This window comes from Pelecanus crispus, chromosome 6, assembly GCF_030463565.1.
Source record: "Pelecanus crispus isolate bPelCri1 chromosome 6, bPelCri1.pri, whole genome shotgun sequence".
Taxonomy (NCBI): Eukaryota; Metazoa; Chordata; class Aves; order Pelecaniformes; family Pelecanidae; genus Pelecanus; species Pelecanus crispus.
Genome location: NC_134648.1, coordinates 47,762,649 through 47,787,442, shown reverse-complemented (window position 1 = coordinate 47,787,442; position 24,794 = coordinate 47,762,649). Strand labels below are relative to the sequence as shown.

The window sequence follows — 24,794 nt, the reverse complement described above, 5'->3', positions numbered from 1 at the left end:
CTGGACATGAGCCAACAATGTGCGCTTGCAGCCCGGAAGGCCAACCATAACTGAGCTGAAGGCCAACTGAGCTGCATCAGAAGAAGCATGGCCAGCAGGTCGAGGGAGGTGATTCTGTCCCTCTGCTCTGCTCTGGTGAGACCTCACCTGGAGCACTGCGTCCAGCTCTGGGGCCCTCAGCACGAGAAGGACATGGACCTGTTGGAGCGGGTCCAGAGGAGGGCCACAAAATGGATCCGAGGGCTGGAGCACCTCTCCTATGAGGCCAGGCTGAGAGAGTTGGGGTTGTTCAGCCTGGAGAAGAGAAGGCTGCGGGGAGACCTTATTGTGGCCTTCCAGTACTTAAAGGGGGCCTATAGGAAAACATGGGGACAATCTTTTTAGCAAGGCCTGTTGTGACAGGACAAGGAGTAATGGTTTTAAACTAAAGGAGGGTAGATTTAGACTGGCTATAAGGAAGACATTTTTTACAATGAGGGTGGTGAAGCACTGGCACAGGTTGCCCAGAGAGGTAGCGGAGGCCCCATCCCTGGCAACATTCGAGGTCAGGTTGGATGGGGCTGTGAGCAACCTGATCTGGTTAAAGCTGTCCCTGCTCACTGCAGGGGGGTTGGGCTGGATGACCTCTAAAGGTCCCTTCCAACCCAAAGCATTCTTTGATTCTATGATTCTATGAAATACCTTCACAGACATTGGACAATGAGACAGAATGCATTTAAGTCAAGAATTCAGCAATATTAAAAAGCATAGAAATGTATATAGTTGGTAAGAACATCCATATTTTTAAAAGTCAATGTATGTTTCAAAAAGGATAGTGAGTCGTCTTCTGAGGTCCTCCGGCTAGCTCTAAGTAGTACAGATTTGATGCTGGAGTAAGTATGTCATGCCTATCACTAGCTGTTATCAGAGAGAGGACAGTGGAGGGGCTAGTCTGGGGGGTCTGGGAGCTGGTCTGGGGGTCCCCAGCATTTGCCAAGGATGAGGTGAGTGAGGACTCCACCTGATCTGCAGGGAGGTGGACCTAGCATAGCCAAGGACCTCTTATTTAAGGTGCTGTTAATTATAAATTGGCTTTATCTCTTCGTTTCACTCATGTTTCATGGGTGAGGAGACCTCTCAGTCAGACTTGTGCAGAGCAGCAATACACAATGTAACTGCTGATTAGAGCTCATTTTCAGCATAAATTCGTTTTGAAGAAACCTGGGGTGGCATTTACCTCACCAGATTTAGATGTCTGGTTCAGGACGAGATGACATCTTCTCTAGAATAACCTCTTTCTCTCCATTGCTTGGAAAGAGGATGCAGCCCCTGTGCCCCATGAGATGCAGAGTTGGGTGTTTGATCAGATGGATCTCAGCTTTAGTATTTTAAGAAAAAATAACCGTAAAGTTCTGCCCCAAACCTAGATATGTACTCTCTTTTGTGTTGTCCTGAGCCTGCACTGAGTTTCACAACCAAAAGAAAAACAGTGGTATGACTTAACATTGGAGAGTTTGCCTGTTAAGACATGACAGTACCCCAAGCCTCTTTCTTTTAGAGTTGTGGCTTAGGTAACAAAATTGCATGCAATGTTTTGTTCTTGAAAGTCTATGTAAACAGCAATTTCTTACCCTCCCTGAGCAGAGGCATGTTTATTGCAGAGATCAGAGGAGGACAGGACAGGGGCTGGGGGGGTTGAGAGAAGGTAACAAGCCAGCTGCTTCTTGCAGAGGGTGGAGGTTTCTAGGTGGACTCTTTATTGGTGTTTGCTGGGAAGATTCATCCCGACGCAGCTGCTGGTGCGCAGTGGGCCTCTGCCGGCTGGGGAGCTCACGTGGCATACGCTGCTGGGGCCATGGGAGAAGCAGGGCTTTGGCTGGAGCCGCCTGTTGGGAATGGAAAGGGGAACTGGCTCCCCTTGAGCTCCAGAACCATAGAATCATGGAATGCTTTGGGTTGGAAGGGACCTTGAGAGATCATCTAGCCCAACCCCCCTGCAGTGAGCAGGAGGGCAGTAGGTGAAAGTTGCTGGGAATTGAAGCAGGAGATTTCCTCAAAAAGTTAGGAGGGAGCCTCGTGAGCCTGGCAGGCTATTGCTTGAAAGCCGAAAACCTGCCTGGCAGCAGGCAAGGCGCGGGGGAGAGACGAGAGGAGTATTGTGAATGCTCACTTCCTCAAAGTGGTTTGTGTGTGATTGAACCTGGGCTATCTTTCATGAAGGATGTTTTGTTTCTGCGAATAAACTTATGTTCTAGATCAAGCCACATACACTTGATTTCAAGCAAAACCAATTCACATTTATACAGGATTTTTTATTATTTTAGGTAGAAATCGCTTCAGTCACTGGGTGAAATGGAAATAGATATGTATAAATATATTGTAACAATAGTTTGTCTCCTCAAAGGAATTACCTTATATGCTTCTTGATCTCTAAAAGTTATTTTGTTCCATGCCTCATCCAAACACTATATATTTTAGCTGTATGGCCAGCACACAGTACCTGGGGTCTCTGGGACAGATTACAGGGGAACAGCACGATGGCTGTTTAGCTACTGATTTATTTTTAGTTGATTGAGTAACGTCCCTATCTGGATTGTGATCACGATGGTGACTGTGACGGTTATATCCCAGCAATGAGTTCAAATATAGCCCCTTAAAAGAAGAGGCCTGCACTTTTCAGAAGAAGTGGATGAATAATTTTGCATCGTTAGTAAAAACAGCGATTAGCATTGAAAAGCATATGTAGTTTTTATAGAAGTTTCTCAGTAGCTGTACTGGATTGCCAGGTGCAAGGCAGAACCCAAAAGGATTAGAGCATAAAAGTCAGTCTAGAATAGTTTTTAAGACAAAAATTGTTTCAACTTTTTATTGTCAAAAAGAAGAAAATGCAGAAATGCCACAGCAGCTGATGCAGAAACAGAAAAAAAAAGTCTAATTACATCATTCACACACATTCATACACATTGTTTCATAGCAAATCAGTCTTGTTTTCTGCCATTTACCATGGGATACATTTTGGTATAGCAAAAATTGACTACTGCCAACACCCTTCTTTGTCAGTCGGGAAAAAATCAGAAATTTGGTGGGAAAGGGCATATTTTCCTCAGTGGCCATTGCTGCCTCAGACTACAGAGATGCCCAAAGGTGTCCAGTGCTCCTTTGTTAACACAGGGCTGAAAGCCAAATAATTCATTGCTCTCTTCATTATTTTCAGGACAGCAACGAAACTGCATTAAGGATATTTGGAAATATATAAAGTACAGACGACCAAAATGGTTTGAAAGTTGGCAATGAATCATGATTGGCAAATGCCAAGATAATATTTATTTTGGGGATACACCCATCTGTCCACGGATTAGTGGCAGTGAGAACGAATACCTGCTTCCAGCTAATTGCCAAGCTCCCACAATGCGTAACACAGCAGATTAGGCTGAAATAGGTCATCGCTTCATCTCGACAGTTGCGTAACAAGTTATCAATTGCTTCTTCTCCTCTGTTAAGTGTTTCAGAATTACAGGAAGCATTTCATTTTGCCAGCCTCTGCTATGTGCAAACGTTAAGGCATGTCCCTGCAAGACTGTTATTTCTAAACCTGCAGCTGAAAGGATCTTAAAACGCGTTCCCTCTGCTAGAAGTTACTTTGCACACTCAAGGAAGGTTGCCCCATTGCATGTTTAAGTGCTTTAGAGAGTGAAAAGCTGGGGATTGTGAAGGGACTGGCAGCAGCTCAGTACTACTGTCTTTCACAACACGCTAAAGCACTAAAGCATCTCTGGTGGGGTTTTGTAATTCGATTTGAACTTGCCTGCGTGGCAGTTTCTAGCATAATGCATCCACACGAGACAAGGCTATAACAGAAACTGGGGAGTAAATTTGTCAGTCATAAATGTAACTCATCTAAAAAAGTACCATGACAAAATGGCCACTATAGGAAGGGATTGTAGTCAGTTATATATTTGCTCTTCGACGGTTGACTTCACACTGTGATTTTAGAAAATGAGGCTACCTTGAGTGAGCCACTTTCATTTGCCCCAGAAAATAAGACATTATCAAATGTTTTAAACGTGCTAGAAGGCTGGGTATGTATCACTGGTATGGGGAACGTTCTGCATGGAGAGATTTGTTGTGCTGTGCATGTTTCATCAGGAATTTTGTGGTACAACATTACAACATTTCATATCTTCAGATTCTAGGAATCTAGGTTTCTTAAAGCTTGTGAAATAATATCTATTTCTGCTTTAAGTGCTGCAATGGAAAGAATGTTTTCATTGTGCAAATATACTTTGACATATTGCAGAAAGAGCTAAATATTTATTTTGTTAAGGTTAAGCTTCCAAATAATTTAATTGTTCAAGTAAGGAAAGGTTTGTGAACCGATTAGAAAAATAAAGATGTATTGAAATGTGCAACAAGTGACCATAAATCCAATTTCAAACAATAAACTGGGGCTTAAACTAAAGTAATGGACTGAATATTTGAGCACAGGCGACCTTCACTTAAAAGGTACATGCTCTGCTGAGGAAAATTGTGGTTCCCCAAAATGCCATCTAAATGAAGGTCAAAGGTCTAGTGATGGGAGGGGTTTTTTTGTGAGGGTTCTCTTTATTTCCCTCCAAGCAAGGAGGTCACTCCCTCACTGCACAGTTGGGCTTAGTTTCTGTTCCGCGCCGCAGGCCCGGGGAGGCAAGCTGAGAAAGGGGGGAAGCTGGTGGTGTGGTGCCAGGGGAAGCAGAGGTCCAAAGCTGATTGGTGGGTTATTTAATGCTATTTCCCTAAAGAGTAAAATAAAGCAAAAGGAAAAAAAGGAAAAAGGAGATCTGAACGTATGCTGGGAAGGGAGAGAAAAAAATAATCATAGAATCATAGAATCAAAGACTGCTTTGGGTTGGAAGGGACCTTTAGAGGTCATCCAGCCCAACCCCCCTGCAGTGAGCAGGGACAGCTTTAACCAGATCAGGTTGCTCACAGCCCCATCCAACCTGACCTCAAATGTTGCCAGGGATGGGGCCTCTACCACCTCTCTGGGCAACCTGTGCCAGTGCTTCACCACCCTCGTTGTAAAAAATGTCTTCCTTATAGCCAGTCTAAATCTACCCTCCTTTAGTTTAAAACCATTACTCCTTGTCCTGTCACAACAGGCCTTGCTAAAAAGATTGTCCCCATGTTTTCCTATAGGCCCCCTTTAAGTACTGGAAGGCCACAATAAGGTCTCCCCGCAGCCTTCTCTTCTCCAGGCTGAACAACCCCAACTCTCTCAGCCTGGCCTCGTAGGAGAGGTGCTCCAGCCCTCGGATCCATTTTGTGGCCCTCCTCTGGACCCGCTCCAACAGGTCCATGTCCTTCTCGTGCTGAGGGCCCCAGAGCTGGACGCAGTGCTCCAGGTGAGGTCTCACCAGAGCAGAGCAGAGGGGCAGAATCACCTCCCTCGACCTGCTGGCCACGCTTCTTCTGATGCAGCCCAGGATATGGTTGGCCTTCCGGGCTGCAAGCGCACATTGTTGGCTCATGTCCAGCTTTTCATCCATCAGTCCTTCTCCACAGGACTGCTCTCAATCCCTTCATCCCCCAGCCTGTATTGATACTGGGGGTTGCCCTGTCCCAGGTGCAGGACCTTCCACTTGGCCTTGTTGAACCTCATGAGGTTCACACAGGCCCACCTCTCCAGCTTGTCCAGGTCCCTTTGGATGACATCTCGTCCTTCTGGCATGTCAACTGCACCACTCAGCTTGGTGTCATCTGCAAACTTGCTGAGGGTGCACTCAATCCCACTGTCTATGTCACTGATGAAGATATTAAACAGCACTGGTCCCAGTACAGACCCCTGAGGGACACCACTTGTCACCGGTCTCCATCTGGACATCGAGCCATTGACCATTACCCTCCGGATGTGACCATCCAACCAATTCCTCAAATTCCTTATCCACTGAACAGTCCACCCATCACATCTGTATCTCCCCAATTTAGAGAGAAGGATGTTGTGGGGGACTGTGTCGAAAGTTTTACAGAAGTCCAAGTAGATGACATCCATTGGTTTTCCCTTGTCGACTGATGCAGTCACTCCTTCACAGAAAGCCACTGGGTTGGTCAGGCAGGACTTGCCCTTGGTCAAGCCATCCTGGCTGTCTCAAATCACCTCCCTGTCCTCCATGTGCTTGAGCATAGCTTCTAGGAGGATCTGTTCCATGATCTTCCCAGGCACAGTGGTGAGGCTGACAGGTTGGTAGTTCCCAGGGTCCTCCTTTCTTCCCTTTTTAAAAATGGGCACAACATTCCCCTTCTTCCAGTCACCAGGGACTTCACCTGACTGCCATGACTTTTCATATATCATGGAGAGTGGCTAGGCAACTACGTCAGCCAATTCCCTCAGGACTCTGGGATGCATCTCATCAGGTCCCATAGACTTGTGTACATTGAGGTTCCTCAGGTGGTCTCGAACCTGATCTTCCCTTACAGTGGGAGGGGCTTTACCCCCCTGGTCTCCATCTTGTGGTCCATTGACTCGGGAGGGGTGAGGAGAGAGGTTGCTGGTGAAGACTGAGGCAAAGAAGTTGTTGAGTACCTCAGCCTTCTCCTCATCTGCTGATAATAGGTTGCCATTTTTGTTCATCGGGGGGGTACCCTTTCTTTAACCTTCCTTTTCTGGTTGATGTACCTGTAGAAGCCCTTCTTGTTATTCTTTACATCCCTTGCCAAATTCAGCTCCAGCCGTGCCTTGGTCTTCCTGACCCCATCCCTACGCAACCGGGCAGCTTCCCTGTACTCTTCCCAGGACACCTGTCCCTGCTTCCGCTGCCTGTGCAGTTCCCTCTTGCTCTTTAGTTTGACCAGCATGTCTGAGTATCTTTAAAAATGATCGTAATTTTATTTGCTGTCAAAACCTCTTGAGTACCTCTGTGGTGATCGTATTTACAGGATGCTGATCTGAAGAAGGGAGACAGCTGACGAAACTAAATTTTCTTGGCTGAGGAAGACAAGAGGCAAATTACTCAGGAATTTAAAAATGCAATAGTTAAACAGAAAGTGCATCTCCCAGGGAAGGACCTGGGAGGTGCCCAGCTGTGCAGAAGGCTCTAGTGAATTCAGACAGCTTGTCCCTCCTCAGTGCGCTCCCCCGCATTGGTTTGATTTTGTAAAAAAAAAAAATTCACTCCTTTAATGGATGATATTATTATTAATCATTGCCAGCCTTTATTAATAAATTAATGCCATTAATCGTTTATTGACTAATTAAATAGCCCGCTCGAAGGGACAAGCGTCACCACCCAAGCGCAGCGGGTCGGCACCTCGAGGGGGAGGCGAACTCCCGACCCGCGCGCCGGCCCCGGCCCCGCCCCCTGGCCCCGCCCCCTGGCCCCGCCCCCGCTCCCTGGGCCCCGCCCCCGGCCCTGGGCCCCGCCCCCGGCGTGACGCAGCGGCGGCGGCGGTCACGTGTGGCGGAGGCGGAGGCGGAGGCCCGGCCTGCCGCACCCGGAGCCGCCGCCATGCCGCTGCCGCTGCCGCTGCCCGGCCGCCCCCGCCTCGGGCAGGCCCCGCTCCTGGCGCTGCTGCTGTTGCTGGTGGTGGGCCCGGCGCGGCCCATCTCCTTCCAGCTGCCGGGCAAGGCGCGGAAGTGCCTGCGGGAGGAGATCCACCGCGACACGCTGGTCACGGGCGAGTACGAGATCGACGCCCCGCCGGGCTCCTCCACCGGACCCTCCGCCAACCTCAAGGTGCGACCGCGGCGGCGGCCCGGCGGGCGGGGCGGGGGGTAGTGGGGGTAGGCCGGGGCGGGCGGCGCGGCCCCGCCTCCCCGGCTGTGCGGGGGCGGGGCGCGGCGATGGGTGACGTTTTCCACGCGTGACGCCGACCCACGCGTGGGCTTACAGCGGGCCCGGCCTCCTGCCTGTGGGGCATGGCGGGAGGGATGGGGCAGGGCACGCCTTGTGCTAGGGGCCGCCGGCTTGCCCGGGGGCTTTGCCGCCTGGGTGTTGGGTAGCAAGGGAGCGGGGCAGGATTTTGGCTTGAGCCAAATGCGAGCTTTTTCCCCCAGAAGATCTCGTCAGGGCGGCGCGTCCCGCCGGCCGCTGCGATAAGGCCGTGCTAAGGCTGCTGACACCGTGTAAGGAGGCAAGAGTTACGGTGACGTGGCTTTCCAAAGGCTCCCTCCCCACGCACGGCCTGGCGCGGCGGGATGGAGCAGCGGGCTGCAGGGAAAGGGCGAGGTGGGGGCTTAGAAACGAGGTTTTGCTACACAAAATGGCTCTTCCCATCTTGCTGTGTCGTGGCTCACGTGGATTTTAAGGAGGCAGGTGTTCGCTACGGGGAAATAAAGGATCCTAAAGGATCTTTAGGGAGTGTAGGGGAAGGGTCAGCAGAATATACGTGACTAACGCACCTATGTGACAAGCAATTAAAACTTCAACAGCTTCACTTTAATTCTGTCCACAATCTGCCTTCCCCAGGCTTTCTTCAAATTTCCCAACTAGCTGAGTAAGGTCTGTTGCTACACAGTCAGTTCGTAACAGCTTTCTGTCTGTCTTTTACTTCTAAGCTCCCAAAGGCTTCAAAAGTAAGCATACAAAAAACAGAGACAGGATGGTCTGCTGAGGGGTCTCTGAACTCAGTGGTATTGCATGAGTATTTGAGATCTCCTGAAATCAAGTTGCCCTTCCAGCATCTGCCTACAGATCCCCAAAGGCCTTGGGTTATTGGCAGATGTGCTTGGTTATGGCTAGAGAAGGCTGTTTCTGGGGTCTTGCTTTTTCAAAAATCTTGTTCTGCTGCTCTTACATCATTTCTATGAGGAAACTTCCCTGTGTATAGGCAGAGCCAAGCAGCTTTAATGCTTTAAAATGTTGCTGTAGTATTTGCCGGGTAAGGTGCATGTGTTTCAGATCAAGTGCCATGTTCCCATCTGTCTCTTATCGCTTGGTGATCAAGCCTCCTGGTTCTCTGGTTGCCCACTCTTTGGTCAGCTGACCCCACAGTCTCTTCCGAAACTCACTTTTATGACAGAGGACTTGTCTAGGGAGGTGGTGAAGCAATGAATCCCACACTTGGGTCTTAGCCTGGCTTTGTTGCTGAAGCTGGTATCCAGGTAGGACTGCTCATGGAAGTTCTATTTTATTCTAACTGCAAAATAAAAATAAAAAAAAAGAAAGTCCTGTACTAGTTTGAAAAGCTACAAAGGAGACATAATAATTTATGCAATTCTTGCTTTCCTTCTTATTGTTCAGGTATGCTGTGGCCTCCCAACATGCTGGGCCTGTTGTAAGTGCTGTAACCCCTCTGCTAGGTGCATACTTTCTCTTTGTAGCTGCGTGGGAAAGGTTAGTTCAGGACATCATGTCTGCAGGTGGTTTTTCTCCTTCTGCACTGGATGGTCTGCTTTGGTCCCCTGGATTGGGCCACCAGACGTAGGAGGTTGGTAATTAATCCTGGCCGGGCTCAGTTCGGTTCCTGCCGGTGAGCTAAGTTTTGTGCGTGAGTGATACCCCAGTGCTAACAGTGGCACCCTGTGTTTTTGGAGGAATCCGTGGGCTCTGCCAGCTGGCGGCTGAGGGGCAGCCAAGGTCTCGCTGGGACCCAGCCACGTGCCTCTGCCCCATTGTCGAGGCTGGCGGTTTGGGGAACTGTCGGGCTGTTTGTCAGGGGTGAACAATGGCCTGTCTGTAGGGGATTGCATTACCGTAAATAACGTTAGAATAGCATGAAAAATCCCTTTCAGGTCAACTCCCCCACAAGCGTTCTGGCTGGGCTATTAGCAGCTTCTCCCGCCCCCGCACGCCCAGCTGAATGGGCAGTGTATTGGCTGATTTGGCTAATGCTATTCAGTTTTGATGAAATCAGACAGCAGAGCTTTTACTGTCCAGAATCATGAGCAGGCTATTGCTAGAGCTGCAAAGGGCAAAAATGGATCAAGCTGCATAATGTCTTCTAGCTAAAGATTAGCTTTGGTGTCTACAAAGCCCTAAGGGAATAGTGCTCAAAATAATAGGGACATTTGAGAGCTTTCTTTCCTGTGTTCTTGTCACCACTTCTTGGGTTGAAGAACCTGGTGTGCAGATTACGTGATACAACCCTGAAGAGGCTAGTGTTTTGGTTAATCAGGACCGCTCCATTGAATAGCGTGCACCATATGGTGGCCAGAACACATGCTTTTACGCCGTGTCTGCATGGTCAGATGCAGACAGTCCAGTACTCCAGCAGGACTTGAGCTGGATGCTTCCGATAGTCTGGTGGCTTCCAGGCAGGAGGTGGTTGTGTTGGTGGCTTGTGGCGGGGGGATGGCAACGCGGCCACCTGTGCCTGACTGCGCAGGCGTGCTTTCATCTGCTCGCTCCTTGAATACAGGTAGAGCTCTCAGCAGGAACTGCAGCGCGGGAGGAGAGCAGTGCTCCTCGTTGTTCTTGGATGCTGCCAAATACCATATGGTGCAGGGGAAGCTGTAACAAATCCAGTGACAGACAGCTACGGGATAAGCTGTATGTAGAGGAAGCTTGTTCCTAAATTCTTGCCTGCTATGGTTTATACCCTGAGGCATGAGGATCTATATACTTTATTATTTTTCCTCCCTTGATGCAGCAGCTGTCGTTATCCATGTGAAGGTCCGTACCTGTTCTGAGTCCAGCAGGCTGCCGGCATCAGTGGTATCCTGTGGCAGGGAGTTAATTAGGTGTTCTAATAAGAAGAAAGAAGAGTGTTTCCTTAGAATAATTTTGGGTATGTAGCCCTTTTGTATGGCCTTTGTACAGGGAAACGCGGCTGGCTTTCTTTTGTAAGATGGAGTAAAGGAGAATGTCTGACTTACCTTCTCCATACCATAAATTATTTTGTGTACTTCTGTCTTGTATACCTTTAAAATTATTCCCAAGCTTTTTGGTCTTTTCGCCTCTAAGACTTTCAAAGACCCCTAGTAACTTTAGCACCCATGCTTTTTCAGACATACCTATTGAAGGATAGAGTTGTGGGAAACTGGGAAGCATTCCAGTGGAGAATACACTGTTGATTTTCACGCAGTATTGTAATGCCTTCAGGGTTTTTTTTTTTTCGCCCCTCTCTGTGGTCAGGGTATTTCAGCTGGACGGAGCCTTTAATTGAGCTCAGTGATTCTCAAGTCTGCGTCATGAAATGTGTGTCTCTTTTTTTTACTCTTTGTTGAACCATTTTTGTAGACCTTCTACAGTTTTTGCCTGTTCTTAGTAATTTCATAGACTTAGTGCAAAGCAGTCATTATTCTGTCTGTGTAGTCTGAATTGTCCTCTGAAGTGGCCACTTTTATGGATCTTGGCACCCAAACCTTGTATAACTCGAGGCCACACTGATGGCTCATTTCTAGAGGAATAGATGTGCCATTTTCCATTTCATCTTCTGGGGAATGAGTTGTCTTTGTCCCATAAGGCTTCTCCATATCTCTGTTGCTATGGGAATTTATGAATTTTGCTTGCAAAAAGAAGGCAATGAATAACAGTTTGGTTCAGCTAGCGTTCCTAAATGTAGTCTCTGTTCAGAGATTACAGGAGGAAGAAGAATTGGTGTGGTTTTGGATTTTTTGGTTGGTTGGTTGTTTTTTGGTGGGGTTCTTTTTTGTTTAATATAAGAGTCAATAATTACCTTAGAGGCACCCTGACTTTGTCAGCTCCTGGAGTGGGGATGAGGAATAGAGGAATTGATATAATTGTGAGGAAGGAGGGAAACTGTTGAAAGGATGCAGCAGCTCCAAAGGGGATGCTGCGAGAACTCTTCCAGCATAGCACAGGCAGTGTGAGTCCGTGGCAGTGAAGCACTGTGTTCCTCACCCTCGTCTCTTTTACAGATAACTGACTCAGCTGGGCACATCCTGTATGCCAAGGAGGATGCCACTAAGGGCAAGTTTGCCTTCACCACTGAAGACTATGATATGTTTGAGGCCTGTTTTGAGAGCAAGCTTCCTGTGGGTAAGTGAAGTTGAAAGGTCTGTTGGCTGCTTCTAGCTTCCAGACAGGTTTATGTAGATGTGTGGATTAGGGGTGCGGGTAAAGTGATCCTGAGTGTGGTCTGCAGAACACTGTCTGACTTCTAAAGCTGATCTTCAGAAGGTTATGGGCAGTCTCACTGCAGAATATCTGCTGTTGGTATTGCATTTTAAGTTGAGTAATCCTCTGTGGCTGTCATGTAGAGCGCTTGGGTTTCCTCTGAAAGGGGAATCGTGTTCCTCCCACAGAGGTCACCACAGTTGCAGTGAGCGGCAGTACTGGGGAGCAACCCACACCTCTCTTTGCCCTTTTCATGCTTCTCCCCATCTTGCAGTCAAGCCAGGACAGAGCAGGATGCCATCATCTCCAGGACCCTGTCTTTCTCCCCAGCTGACCATCTCTCCCCATTCGGTGGCATGGGATCTCTCCCCACTGTGTACTTGGCAGCAGTCCTGCGTTAGGTTAGCAACCATTTTCTGGGGTTGAGGTGTACGTGTGTATAGAGAATGTGGCCTTGGTTTGCACCTGCAACTGCTGTCTAAGTGGTCAATAAAGGGAAGGGGAAATGAGCAGGATGTCAGCCTTGTGCTGCAGGGATGGTTGCCTAACGAGCTCTGAGGCTCGTTTCCTGTGAGTGTGACGCATGTGCTGCTTTGAGTGGCTGGGCTCAACTTTGGGACAAATGTGCTGAAAACAGCCAACACGTGGGCTCCAGTCTCATTTGAGGTGGTGCGAGTATGTGCAAGTTTGTAGGTGCTCACATCTTTCCATGGTTGCTGTCAGAGTTCTGCTCCCTGGACCTGGTTCTTCTTGGGTCTTATCTTAAAAGGTCCCAGAGCATTTTGCAGAGCAGTCGCTAGCAGCATTCCTCATATCTATTGAAAGGCAGCCTCTGTTTTGCTGTTCTGCTCCACATATAAGATGGAAATAGTTTGCAAATTAAAGAGAACTTTCCAGAAAGAGAAGACTATCTTCTTTGCTGGGATTGGGAGGGATCTAGCTTGGAACACCTCCTCTATAGTATTTTACAGCTAAGACGATGACCCCAAATACTCAGGATTTCACTTTTATTTCGCCCCAAAGGTAGGGGTTCCAAATGCTGCTTAACACATCAAGACAGGCAGGTACTAGTGACTCATCTGGGAGTCACTCATGCTATTTACTGTCCAACACCTGGGTATTTGGGAAGTATCCAGACAGTCCCACAAGTCCTTTCATAGCTTTCATGTGATCACACACTGAAGTGGGAAAGGCTTCTTTCTTTAGTTCTGTCTAGACTCTTATTTCAGTGCTTGTGACCAGTGGTGTCTTGCCTAGACTGAGCCCCTTAGAGCTCTCTTGATTGTAGCAAATGTTTGTTCCCTGGCTCCTTTGTATTGTTGCAAGTTTGTTTTAAAGCCGATGATGTAGCTTCTACCTCATGACCAGTGGGGCATTGAGGTGCCAAAATCTAGAACGGTTCAATTGAGCAGCTGGATCCTCTTCTGGAGGCTTTCTCTTTAGGGGCCTCCAAGCTGCCAGTTTCTTTTTGGACCCAGGTGCCCCAAATTCCTTGCTAAAGAGAGTTGCTGCATGGTGAGTATCTCCAGATTTCCCATGCCTGTGCTGGAAATAAAGTAAAGTAAGGGAGGTGGCACTGTGAGGCTTGATCATCTGCAGGACTTGATTAAGGTACTGTGGAAGAAGTAACCACGTCACAAGGAAGTGCCTTCTTTCCTCTATGAGGTCAGCATGGCAATGGCGGAACTGACCAAGTGCTGTTTTATCCCCATGTTTCTCTTTAAATGTTTCTCTTTAAAGGGTTGGGGGTTTTGGTTGCTTTTTTTTTTTTCACAGTCTGGTCAAGTAAGTAGTCAGGACTTGTAGTGTGGCAGCCAAAGAGTGTGTTGGTGGAGTACTGGAAGAGGAAAAACTGTTGGTAGAGGAAGCCCAGAGCCGTTGGGACCTGAGAGGTCTAAGCAACTGGGATTTCCCAATCGTTAACCACAGAAATGAAGAAGAGGAAGTGAGAAGGAGATCCTATTTAGAACGTCCACCTTATCAGAGTGGAGGAGTTCTTAGGGTGCTTCTTGGAGCTGTGGGTGTTTGCATGACAGGCTTTTTTCCCTCTTCCAGGGTGGAAGGGCCCTGTCTTCCTGCTCTGTTCCCAGGCACACTTCCTCTCGCACCATCTCCTAGATGAACAGCCTGGCCTGCACTACATGCTCCCCTGTAGGGCTCTTCCTGTGTGCTAATCTTTACCTCTTTGCTCCTTCTGTAATTCTTCTCTTCCCAAACTTTCTTAAGAGTGTTACGGATCACTTTTTCTGGAATTCCTGCAGGAAAATTTTTTTGATGTCCAGGTCAACCATCCTGTGTTTCCACTGACTTTGCAAATTGGAAGCTCCCCTAATCTCCTAGGAAACAGTTCTGTGTGCATGTGAGATGACCTCTTGAAGACCTCCTGGGGGATGTAGGTATCAGTTTAGTTCAAGATCTCTGGGACTTAACTGTTTTTTCTCTTTGCTGTTGATCCAGTCTGCTCTGGCGAGCACTGGCTGCAGGAGGAGCAAGGACTTAGTGAGGATCTGATGAGCGTGAAGGGAGCTGCCTAGTGCCTTGGGCTCAGTAAACTTGTAGAAGAGCAGCTTGAGTTTTTCCAGGCCAGTCCCTGACAATGTTAACTTCTTGCAGAATGTCTGCTTTCCATCCCTTTGCACCCAGCAGCTCTAAGGTTTCTGCTTTGTTATTGCCTCTTGGCAGCTCTCGCTACCAGCCTGACAAATTAATCCTTCCAGTTCTGTTCTCCTGCTCACTGGCCTTTTCATCTTTCTCATCTCTTCCTGGAAGCGCCAGCTCTCCACCCAAGTTGCTGTAATTTAAACAACATTAAAAAAAAAAAAACTCTCGCTGAACTGTGTGCTCTGAATTTTCTTCTGCAGCTACTGTTGCCTGTCCTACCTGCCAGTCTCTGAGCATGCTGGTATATGTATGGCCTAAGTAGCCAAAACTTGTGGTGAGAGAAAGGGGCGCTGGGTGGTTGTATACAGTCTGTCTGTTAAAGAACAGTGCTGGGATTTTATTTTGTTTTTACAGTAACCAGTCTTTCATAAGAAAACAAAAAAATTCCATCCTAATTTATCCGTTGTGCTTTTAAATAGCTGGGTTTGGATTTTGAGCTCCTGTATCCTTAAGGAAATTTAAGAAACAGTTTGTAGTTGATATGGATGATCTTGTCAGTAGGTTATTCCATGTTCTGCTAACAGTAGAAGGTGGAGGTGATTCTACTCTGGTGTTGAAGAGCTTCTCAGTGGGTAGAGAGAAAATTTGGGGATGTTGTATTGAAGATCTGGAGTACCTTCCTAGCTCTGCCTGGAGTGACCCAGTGTAACCTGTACAATGAATTTGTTTCTGGACTAAGGGAATGTCCACCTGGCAGCCTCCTAAGGCAAAGTGTGAGTACTGGACATGCTCCTGGATGAAGACTCTGAAATTCATAGTATAAATGAATTCAGACCTTGTGTTTTGCTGGCAGCCAGCTGAGGACAACTGTATGCCCCAACATGCTGGGATTTGGGAATGTGTTATGTACAAATGTTTCCTTGGTGGGTGGAATATGATACTCGGGTCATATCAGTGCTGCATTCTTTAGGGTATCTTATATGCCTATCCTATACATTTCTTTTTTTCCCCACTTATGAATGTTCTCAGATGTGACAGTTTGTAGCAGTTAAAAGAAGCTATTAGCCATAGGTGCCCCTACCTTGGGGGCTACAGCCTTAAAAGATACCTACTGTGCTGTTGACTGCAGCCTTATCCTACTGACTGTTTGTGCGGCTCCAGCTGGCAGTTCTCCGAAGTGGTGTTTTCCCACCTTCAGAAGCCTCTTGCCATCTTGGGGTTTGTATTACCAGTGTGGGTCTCGGACATCTGGGCTGTTCTTTCCCTGAAGACATGTTGGTAAAGGGATTGCCTTCATTTCTGCAGATACTGCAGCATGTGGGGGTCAGTAGTCCCCATATGCCATATTCCTCAATTACAGCAGTTTACCTTCAGCTCCTTTGTATGTAAAATCATTTACAACCCCAGTAACCTTGACAAATTGCCGGTGCACTTCCTGCTAGGAGGAACGTGGGCTTCCCAGTTGAATATTTGTCCCTCTGGTGACTTGTCTTTCTCTCATAGCAGCTGGTATTCATCTTCTAAACCTCTGCAGTTTTTAGAGTGATTTGCATCCTACACACACTTAGCGCTTTTAGTTACAGCTTGTTCTCATTATCTTTGGGAGGCTTTCCTTTGGCCAGGATTTATTGTGAAGTCTCTGTATTTTTAGGCTGGACTGTGCTGCCTCCGCAGTTAGCTGCAGACATGGAGGGAGGGGAGGGATGTTGTGAGTTCTTCCTCAGTGGTGGGGAGAGCTGGTGATTTCCTGGCAGGCTGAATGTTTTGCACAATGAATCCTTTCATTACGCTTCCAGGAACAGGGAGGATGCCGGACCAGCTCGTGATTCTGGATATGAAGCATGGAGTTGAAGCAAAGAACTACGAGGAGGTATGTCCCCTGGCTGCCTGCACTGCAGGCTCCCCTTTCCCAGCACTCACATGATGCCATTTGTAGATGTGGGGCTTATGATGGGAAGCTGTTTTCCCAGCGGTGATGAAAGTCTGTCTGCAACCTACAATTCCACTGAAGCTTTGTGTGTTAGGGGAGGAAAAAAAAAAAAAAAGACAAACATCAACTAAAATTAATTCTGTACTCTGGGAACTGGAGCCTAATATGTGAATTTCTTTGCTAGGACAGTGTGACCCAGCTTCCGGGCATAGATATTAGAGGCAACAAGAGACTGAGATGTGAAGTTTCTCTAGCCCCAGCAGTGGAGGGCATTTTAGGTTAATATCAGATCCTCCTAAAGGTCAAGTTGCATTGTTACTGTTCTTACCTTCCTGACTGTAAGATGTACTGGCTCAACAGCCCTGAAATGGCGCTTGTGCATTTCTAAGAACTAGTGGTGTATCAATGTAAAGGTGTTTGGCAGAGTAGTAACTGGTGTGGAATGGCTGTTTGGTTTGAAGGCATGACATTGCCAACAGGCATAAAGCCTAAGCGTTTCCATCTTAGGAGGACATCGCTTTCTTAGACCCAAGAGTCAGCTGTGTGGAATAGCAATTGCTTTGTGTGTGGGACAGTCCTGGCTGGTTTGGATGCTGAAATTTAATGGCTGCTACTATGCTTTTGGCTCACGAGAATTTGGGGTCAATCAGCCCCCAGCACAGACCCTGTGCCTGAGAAAATGAAAGTTGTTGGCGGAGAAAGAAAGGTTCCTGCAAATGATTGCTGTGTCCACTGCACACAACAGCGTGGGAGATGCCTTAGGGAGGAGAGTGGGTAGCAGAGGAGGCCGTGTATGGTGCCAGTTAGAAAACGAGCTAATTTCTGAGGTGAGCATGCTGGAGGTTTTATATCCTTTTGAGCTTTGGGCTAGCTGGTCCTGCATGGCTTAAGTCAGTCTAGAGCGCATCCTACGTGGAGAATAAAAAAGCACTTGGGGTCAGAGAAGAGCAGAGCAATCTTTGGGCCAGCTGTCTGGCAACCAGCTACTGAAGATTACAAGATGTCGAAATCTTGTGGGATAACCCCTGAAAGCGTAACTGGGAGGATTATGGTGAATACATTTACAGAATCTCTTTAAACACAATCCCACAGCGTACTCTGAGTTACATTACTGTAGTGCTACTTAGAAGCATTGTCCCTGTGCAGAAAGGTTCTCTTATGCCTGTATATCTACATGCTCACCGGTTGTACTGATAAAACTGTCTTGGAATAAAAGTAAGTATCCATTATGCTCATCAGTGTAGTTAGGCCGATGGAAAAGGTCTGTGGACAAACATGAGGTAAGAAGAATTTACACCTGCAGTTCCAGCTGACACCAAATGCAGATCTTGGCAGTGCTGGCAAGCATTCTTGACTTGTGAGGACCTCTGAGTGGCAGACTGTGTTGAGCCTTGTTGAGCAGCATGTCTGCAAAGGACTTAAACTGGTTTACTGTTTATACAGCTGCTATGAATGTTTAGAGACACTGCTTTGCAGTATGTTTTCTTTTTTTCATCCTCTCTCCCCCCAGGTTGCCGTGGTATTTGTGGGTTTTGACTTGACAGGTTGCTGTAAGGCCTCAGAGGGGAAGACTGTTGCTCAGGTTTCTGTTCTGGAATTGCTGCCTTTTTGAGCCTTTTGCTTGTGATGTTCATCTGCTGTAAGGTACCAGTGACCTGTCTTCCCCCCCAGTTCTTCTTGTTGAACTGCTGCAAGGAGACTTGATGCAGGGAGTTGAACGAGGGTCACTGATACCATTCTACTTGTGCATGGATATATGCAGTGAGAGGAGTGGTGATGTCCAAGTCTGGCTTCATAAGCTTTCACAGATCCAGACATGCTTGGAGCAAAGCAACTGGGAGAGTGAGCTGCATTAGAAAACCTAACTGTGTGGTGGCAGTGTCGTACCTTAGTTCTCTGGGGTGGGGAGGAATAACTTTCTCCATTCAGTAAGTAGAAATGAAGGTAGGGAAAGATGAAAAGAGTTTTCAGGGGGCACTGAGAAGGCTTGGCGATGTAGGTTCCTTTCCAGGTCAGCTACTCCTTGCCAATTCTTGGCTGTAGCATGTCTCCTTCTGTGCTAGGAAGAGAGTCTTTGAAGAATCTTTGAGTGGCCCCTGAGAAGTTCAGTGGAGTTGTTGTCTCAGTTGTTCTGGTGGTCCATATGTTCCTTCTAGGATGATGATGTTCCACATCACAGATGCTTGGTGGGCTTTTTACAAAATGCCTGTGTATATTGGCTTCACTAAGGATGAAGGAAGTTCCAGGAGGTTCCAGGATGTGTATCTCGGAGTACATGCAGGACTGAAAGTAGCTAGTGGCTGTTTCCAGCTAGATCTGTTAAGAGCAGCTGAAGGGATGCAGGATGGAGCAGACAAGCCTTGCTTTTCCCAGTGGAGCCTTTGTAGCTCTCTGTGAATGAGGAAAAGTGCCCTCCAGGAAGATAATGGAACTGGTCAACACAGGGTTAGCTTGTCAGTAGAGCTGCCCCAGACCTTGTGTGTGTTACAGACCTGCTGCTCTAGCTGCCTCAGCAGAGTCTGGGCCATAGGCATATTTACACTGGTACCAGTTTTTCAGCAAAGCTCTGCTAGCAGATATGTGTCCAGGCCACAGGGTTTTGTCAGTACAACCTGTTGGCTAGAAAGCGGGGTTTAACCTCCCGTTTCCTACCCCTCCTCACAAATGCACTCAGAATTGACGCTGCTGTGGTGGCAGAGCTGCAATATACAGCTCGCCTCAGCATAAAAATCTCAGGTGACTGCTTGAGAGCCTGCTGCTTGCCAGGATACGCATGTCATGGGAAGACCCTTCAGTGAAGTGGCTGATTAGCTAGCACTGGCCTGGTCACGAGCATCTCTTCAGATGGCTTTGATGCCCAGGCAGCTGCCTCTGGATGCCTGCACCTGGGTGCCCTGTTGCCTGCCTGTTGGCACCTGGACCACTGAGGGGTGGCGTCCTGCAGCTTACATCTGAGTAATCCTGTGTGGTGGTGAGACTGGTGGTAAGCTGCAGGTGCTCCATGGGTTTTCTGTAGCACATCTTTCTTCTGCTGCATTGCCTGGGGACACTGCATCTGGCCTTTATGGCAGGGGCCTGTCACTTGTTGGTAATAGTGACAAATTCTATGCAAGAACCAGAGTTACCCAAACCCTATGCTGTAGCAGTGGCAGGAATTGCAGTTAGCTTCCTTTGAGTAATGACCTTGTGTCACAGACTTTACATAATGTGTAGTCAGGTTACAGCCAGGACTGGGGCAGGGACACGTATTTACACATTCAACTTTAAATAGTTGCTCTTGTGGACTGTGCTTTCTAATTGAATTTCCTGTGGATTTTTCTTTTTGGGTACAAGTCTGTGACTTGTGGGACTGTGGGTTGCATGTTCTGCACAAAAATGATGTCCTATAAGACCAGCTTTTATGAGGGAAGTGTATTTTTCTTTCAAACTGGCTCAAAGGCAGCCCATCCAGTTAGTATTCCAGCAGCGTCATCTGGTGGCTCGAGGCAGATGGAGCACTTTGTAGCTGCGTGGTCCCTACCAGGAGCGTATGCTGCCCTTGAGGTTATCAGTCTAAGTGATAAAAGCCCTGAGCTCTTGTGGGTGTAATCAAACCACCACTACTACTGGGAATCAGGCCACCTGGGCTTTCTGGGGCGTGCAGCAACAGTTAGCAGAGTGAGTCTTGGTGCTAATACCCTGTGTGCCTATAGAACAATATCATATGCGTATGTAAGTTAGTCACCTGTATCTCAGTCTGAGACTTCTATTCACTGGAGGTTTAGTCATGTGGCAAGCTCTTCTACCCACTCCTCAGAAGCCAACTGTGAATAAGCTAACATTAGGCTGAATAAGGAAGAAATGTGCTTGTATGCATACTGTGCTCCTCCGTTGTGTAGGAGGGGTAGTAGGAAAGTATGCTTCAGAGAACAGGTGGGAGAAGTGATAGTGTTTTATGCAATGGTAGTTTCTGGCTTGCAGAGGTGTTTCCCTAGGGGAAGGATGCCCCAGATCTGTAGTATGTGAGGAGGAGTGATTCAAACTGGCAGTAAAAGCCCATGTGGGAGCTTTTGGTTTTGGCTCAGTGATTGCCTGACTCTTCTGTTTTCTAGATTGCTAAAGTGGAGAAGTTGAAGCCTCTGGAAGTAGAATTGAGGCGCCTGGAAGATCTTTCAGAGTCCATTGTTAACGACTTCGCCTATATGAAGAAACGAGAAGAGGAGATGAGGGACACAAATGGTAAGAGACTGTGTGCTCCTTCAGAGGGATGAAGCTCTAAGACCCCTTACTTCTGAATGTGTTATTAGGACGGCATCTGGAGATCCAGCAGGTCTCTGCCTGTTCCGTTCCTAGTAAGGGAAACCTGCTGATATTTCTCTCCTTCTGAAGCAGTCACCAAGTCTTGTGTATCCCGTCTCTAGAAATAATTTCTTTCTGTCTCTGTTCCTAATGTGAATTACTCTGTACCATTTAATGTTGCCCATTAACAACAGTTTCTCCTTGTTCCCTCTCATCCTTCTCATTGTTCCCTCTGCTTTTATTCTGAAGTACTGCTGGTGCTTGGGTGCCCTTGCCTTCACGCTGTATGTTATCTTGCCTTTGAAGTTTCACACGGGTGGGGAGAGAAAATCCTGGGAACTTTACCCTCTTGAGGCACATCCTGTGATGTCAGACTCCTGTGCAATGGTTTTTGTCTGTTTCAGAGTCAACAAACACCCGGGTTCTGTACTTCAGCATTTTCTCCATGTGCTGTCTCATTGGACTGGCCACCTGGCAGGTTTTCTACCTGCGTCGCTTCTTCAAGGCCAAGAAACTGATTGAGTAAAGGAGCAAGTCCTCCACCCCCTCCTCTCAGACCCAGCTGGATACCGCTGGGACCCAGCCATGGCCCCCTGGAGCCATCTCACAGATGATACCCACTGAATGGAGCTTTTCTGCAGATACTTGGACCCTAAAGGGGGAGGGGAGCCTAAACATTGGAGGCAACTGGGGACTTAGGAAATCCTGTTGGATGTTGAGGGTGGGGGAGGTTGTGATGGGTTTGGGGATTCCTGGGGCAGCGATTAAATAAAAAAGATGTTTCCATGACAGCTGCAGCAAGTTTTTGCGCTGTCTGTTCTCCTTTTATAATCTTGGCTTGATGATGTCTCCCATCTTGTCTGTGACTGTAGTGTTACTCTGAGCCACTTGACCCTGCTGAGCTCTTTAGGTGCTGTGCAGCTAGCCCTGGGGCAGAGTAGGGGATTCCCTGTTCTGACCAGCTGGGATCTAAGCCTCGTGCAAACAGAGGTGAGTGCAAAGCAATAGGTTTCATCACTCCAGCAGGGCCTGAGGATAGAGGGAGGTCCAAGGTTTGGTCCCTGTCGTGGACCTCTGTGTTTCTCCCTGTGGGAGCTGGTGTCTTTGTGCTGACAGATCAGGGCACTTGAGCGTACGGTGGTTCAGCCTGGAGGAAGGGGAGCCTTGGAAGGAGGGCTTGGGAACGTGTTTGAGCTTGGAAAGAAGCCTGCTTTGCTCAAATAAGCTGTCCAGCCTTGGTCTCACCCTTGCTCCACGTGTTTGTCTTGGATTTGCTTCTCTTGTTCTGAAATGATGTAGCAGCTTTCCTGAAAGCCTTGGTCAGGGACGGCCTTTTGTGCAGACAGGAGGCCTCAGTCAGATACAGTCACAGAGCAAATAGGAGCAGGTTATGCTAGGAAACTTGGTCTTACGTTGAGCAGGAGACTTTTCTCATCTAACAGTGTCGCGTTTATCCAGCAGGTAGCTGGCTGAATCTCATTTTCTGAGATCTCAAAGCAAGGTGGGCCACTGCTCATGTAAAGCATGAGGGCCTGTATCCTGCATTGAGGTCTGAGGGTGCAAGGGTGCTTTGCAGGTTGGCAGAGGATTTGGAAGAATGTGGATGAACTCAAAAAAGCAGTACAGGGTAGGAATAGGCTAATTCTACCTCTGGGGGAGCCTGAACTGTGCCCTCAACAGAACTGTTATTCCCCGATGCGGTACTACAGAGAGAGCAAGCAGCTTCTTGTCGTTTCTCAGCCGTCCAGGTGGCATGATGTTAAGTAAGCTAGGCTGGGGAAAAAACAGGCGGGTTAACTTCCTGGACTTACCTGCTGCAGTTTTTAGGCAGTGATTAAAACTTTTTCATCTTCTCTGCATTCCTTCAGAGCAAATGGTTCAGCAGCACAGCATTCTGGTGTCATGTGCCTAGACACTTCTGGCTAGGGAAGGGGTTGTCATGGCCCTGGGCCTGGGCTACCATTTTGAAAGAAGCATGGTTTTATAATTTCTGACCTGAATCTGATCTATTGCTGGGAAGGAAACAGTTGTCCAGGCTGATCCAATGGGAAAGGGGATGAAAAGATGACCTCCTGTCATCTAAATACATTAGTACTTTGCCTCCCCTTTGCCATTGCAAAGTTCCTGCAGTTGTTAGTTCTCTGGCAAGTGCTTAGATTGCTTTTAATTTGTTTCATTTTTGATAAAGCCATATTAAGAAGCCAAGTCTACCCTTGCATCCATTTTATCCCTGTACATTTTTGAAAGCTGTTACAGTGCAGAACAGCAGTGATGCCACAGGACTGAATTACAGAAGTCATTTGAAGGTAGTTTTAGGTCCTACAGTTTGAAGCCTGTAGATCTGTTAAGGTTTTGCTTTTGTTTTTATATAACTTGAAAAGACAGTACAAGAAAGGGACTTTTCCAGTCTTGACTGTTTTGATATCCTCTCCCCGTCCTTATCTGAGTACAGAGATATCTTTATCTTAAAAATCGTGGTGAGGCCTTAAGTTCCCCAGGTGACTGTTACAGTACCATCGTTCTGGTGTTGTGTTTTGATCCTCACTGTACTGGTATGGTTACTGGGGAGCAGGTGTGGGGGACTGGTGTGGATTTACTTGTAATGACTGGCTGGGGGATTTTTGTCAACTTTCTCAAATAAAATTTCTTTGGGGAAAAACAACCCACCTCAGTTGTCCGTGTGAGTCTTGTGCTCTTTGTGCACGTTCCTACCAACTGCTGTTTCCTGCAAGCTGACCTGTCACAGGAAGCAGCAAGTACACAGACCCCCACAAGCCTTTGGGCTTCCCTAGCAACAGTTAATTTCTAAAGAATTTAAGAATTTCAGACTCAGGAAAGGTACCAGCTGCATAGGCTTTTCTGTGGCATGGGACCAGCACAGCAAGCGAGGTGTCTCTAATACAGGTTACTATTTTGTTCTCTTTCTTCCCCCCCTTCCTAATTATATCCCTCTGTGGAGGAATTTTGAGGCTGATAGTGAAACAGGGCTGGTGCTCTAGAGTACAAGATTCAGTTTTTCAGTGTCGACTCCCATGTAAAATGTAGTTCATTAAGACAAATGGAATTACTTTCAGTTTTGTGCTGTAGAGGAAATTTAAAATTGTTGCAAAGGTGAGTTGGTTCTACGTGAGTGGCAGATGCTTACTGAAGAGTGGTTAGGTACTTACTGAACTGCTGTCACACCTCTGCTGAGCCTGCGAGCCTTTTGTCATGCAGTAGCCAGGTGAGATATGCCACATAACAGGACTGGGGGCACATAAGTGCTACATGACTAGTATTATCAGAGAGAATTTCAAGAAGGGAAATTCCCAGATCTTTGTATAAGGATTAGCCTCTGCAAGTTCTTGCCCGGATGAATATCTGAGTATGTGAAATCGTACAGCTGTTCTCATGCGGTAGGTTGGCAGCGGGTCTGAGCTGTTTTACAGCACTGCAGATGCAGAGCTGGTGTCTTCATTCCATTTTACTTCTGGGAAATGGGCTAAAGTTGAGTTGTTGCAGATATTTGGGTCTGAGCCCATCTTTGTGTGTGACACATGCATCGCTGGTAAATCTATAATTGCCTGTAGCAAACTGCATCAGACGTTTCCAGCCTCTTCCACCCACTTGTCAATGTGACTAACGATTTAATTATCACACTGCTTAACAGAGCGCGTGAGCATTCCTAAGTAAGGTATATCTTCGCGTATTCCCCCTCCTGCTATGCCAATGTAGGCTGCACCCTGTACAAAGTGCCTGCTGCAGCTGCTGTGTGTGTGCACGTGTGAGGGGGTGAGCATTTTGCACACTCTGTTGCTCATTTCTTACAAGCTGCTCAGGTATGTGAGAAATAACCCAAGTGTACAACACCTGTGTTGTCTCTTAACTGGCAGATCAGGGACTTTCGACTCAAACTAGTTCGGCAACTGATTGGCAAGCTCATGAGTGGATTCCTGCCTGTGCATTTCACAGGGTCCTACAGCAGAGGTTTGGGAAAGTAGCGCGGCCTCTCTCCACCCCTGCGGTTCATGTGA

The 24,794-nt window shown here is 47.5% G+C and overlaps 2 protein-coding genes across 2 annotated transcripts in view; both read left to right on the top strand.

Moving 5' to 3' along the window:
• Positions 1-7,460: 7,460 nt before the first annotated feature.
• Positions 7,461-23,447, top strand: TMED10 (transmembrane p24 trafficking protein 10). Its single transcript, XM_075713159.1, has 5 exons — positions 7,461-7,688; positions 11,774-11,894; positions 16,370-16,443; positions 20,595-20,721; positions 21,186-23,447. Exons 1-5 carry the CDS (start codon positions 7,461-7,463, stop codon positions 21,305-21,307), a joined length of 672 nt encoding a protein of 223 aa, XP_075569274.1. The 3' UTR covers positions 21,308-23,447.
• Positions 21,750-24,794, top strand: part of NEK9 (NIMA related kinase 9) — a 32,260-nt gene continuing 29,215 nt past the window's right edge. The window contains exon 1 of the mRNA XM_075713158.1: positions 21,750-21,771. The gene's annotated coding sequence lies outside the window, so the exon portion shown is untranslated. The remainder of the gene's footprint in view (positions 21,772-24,794) is intronic.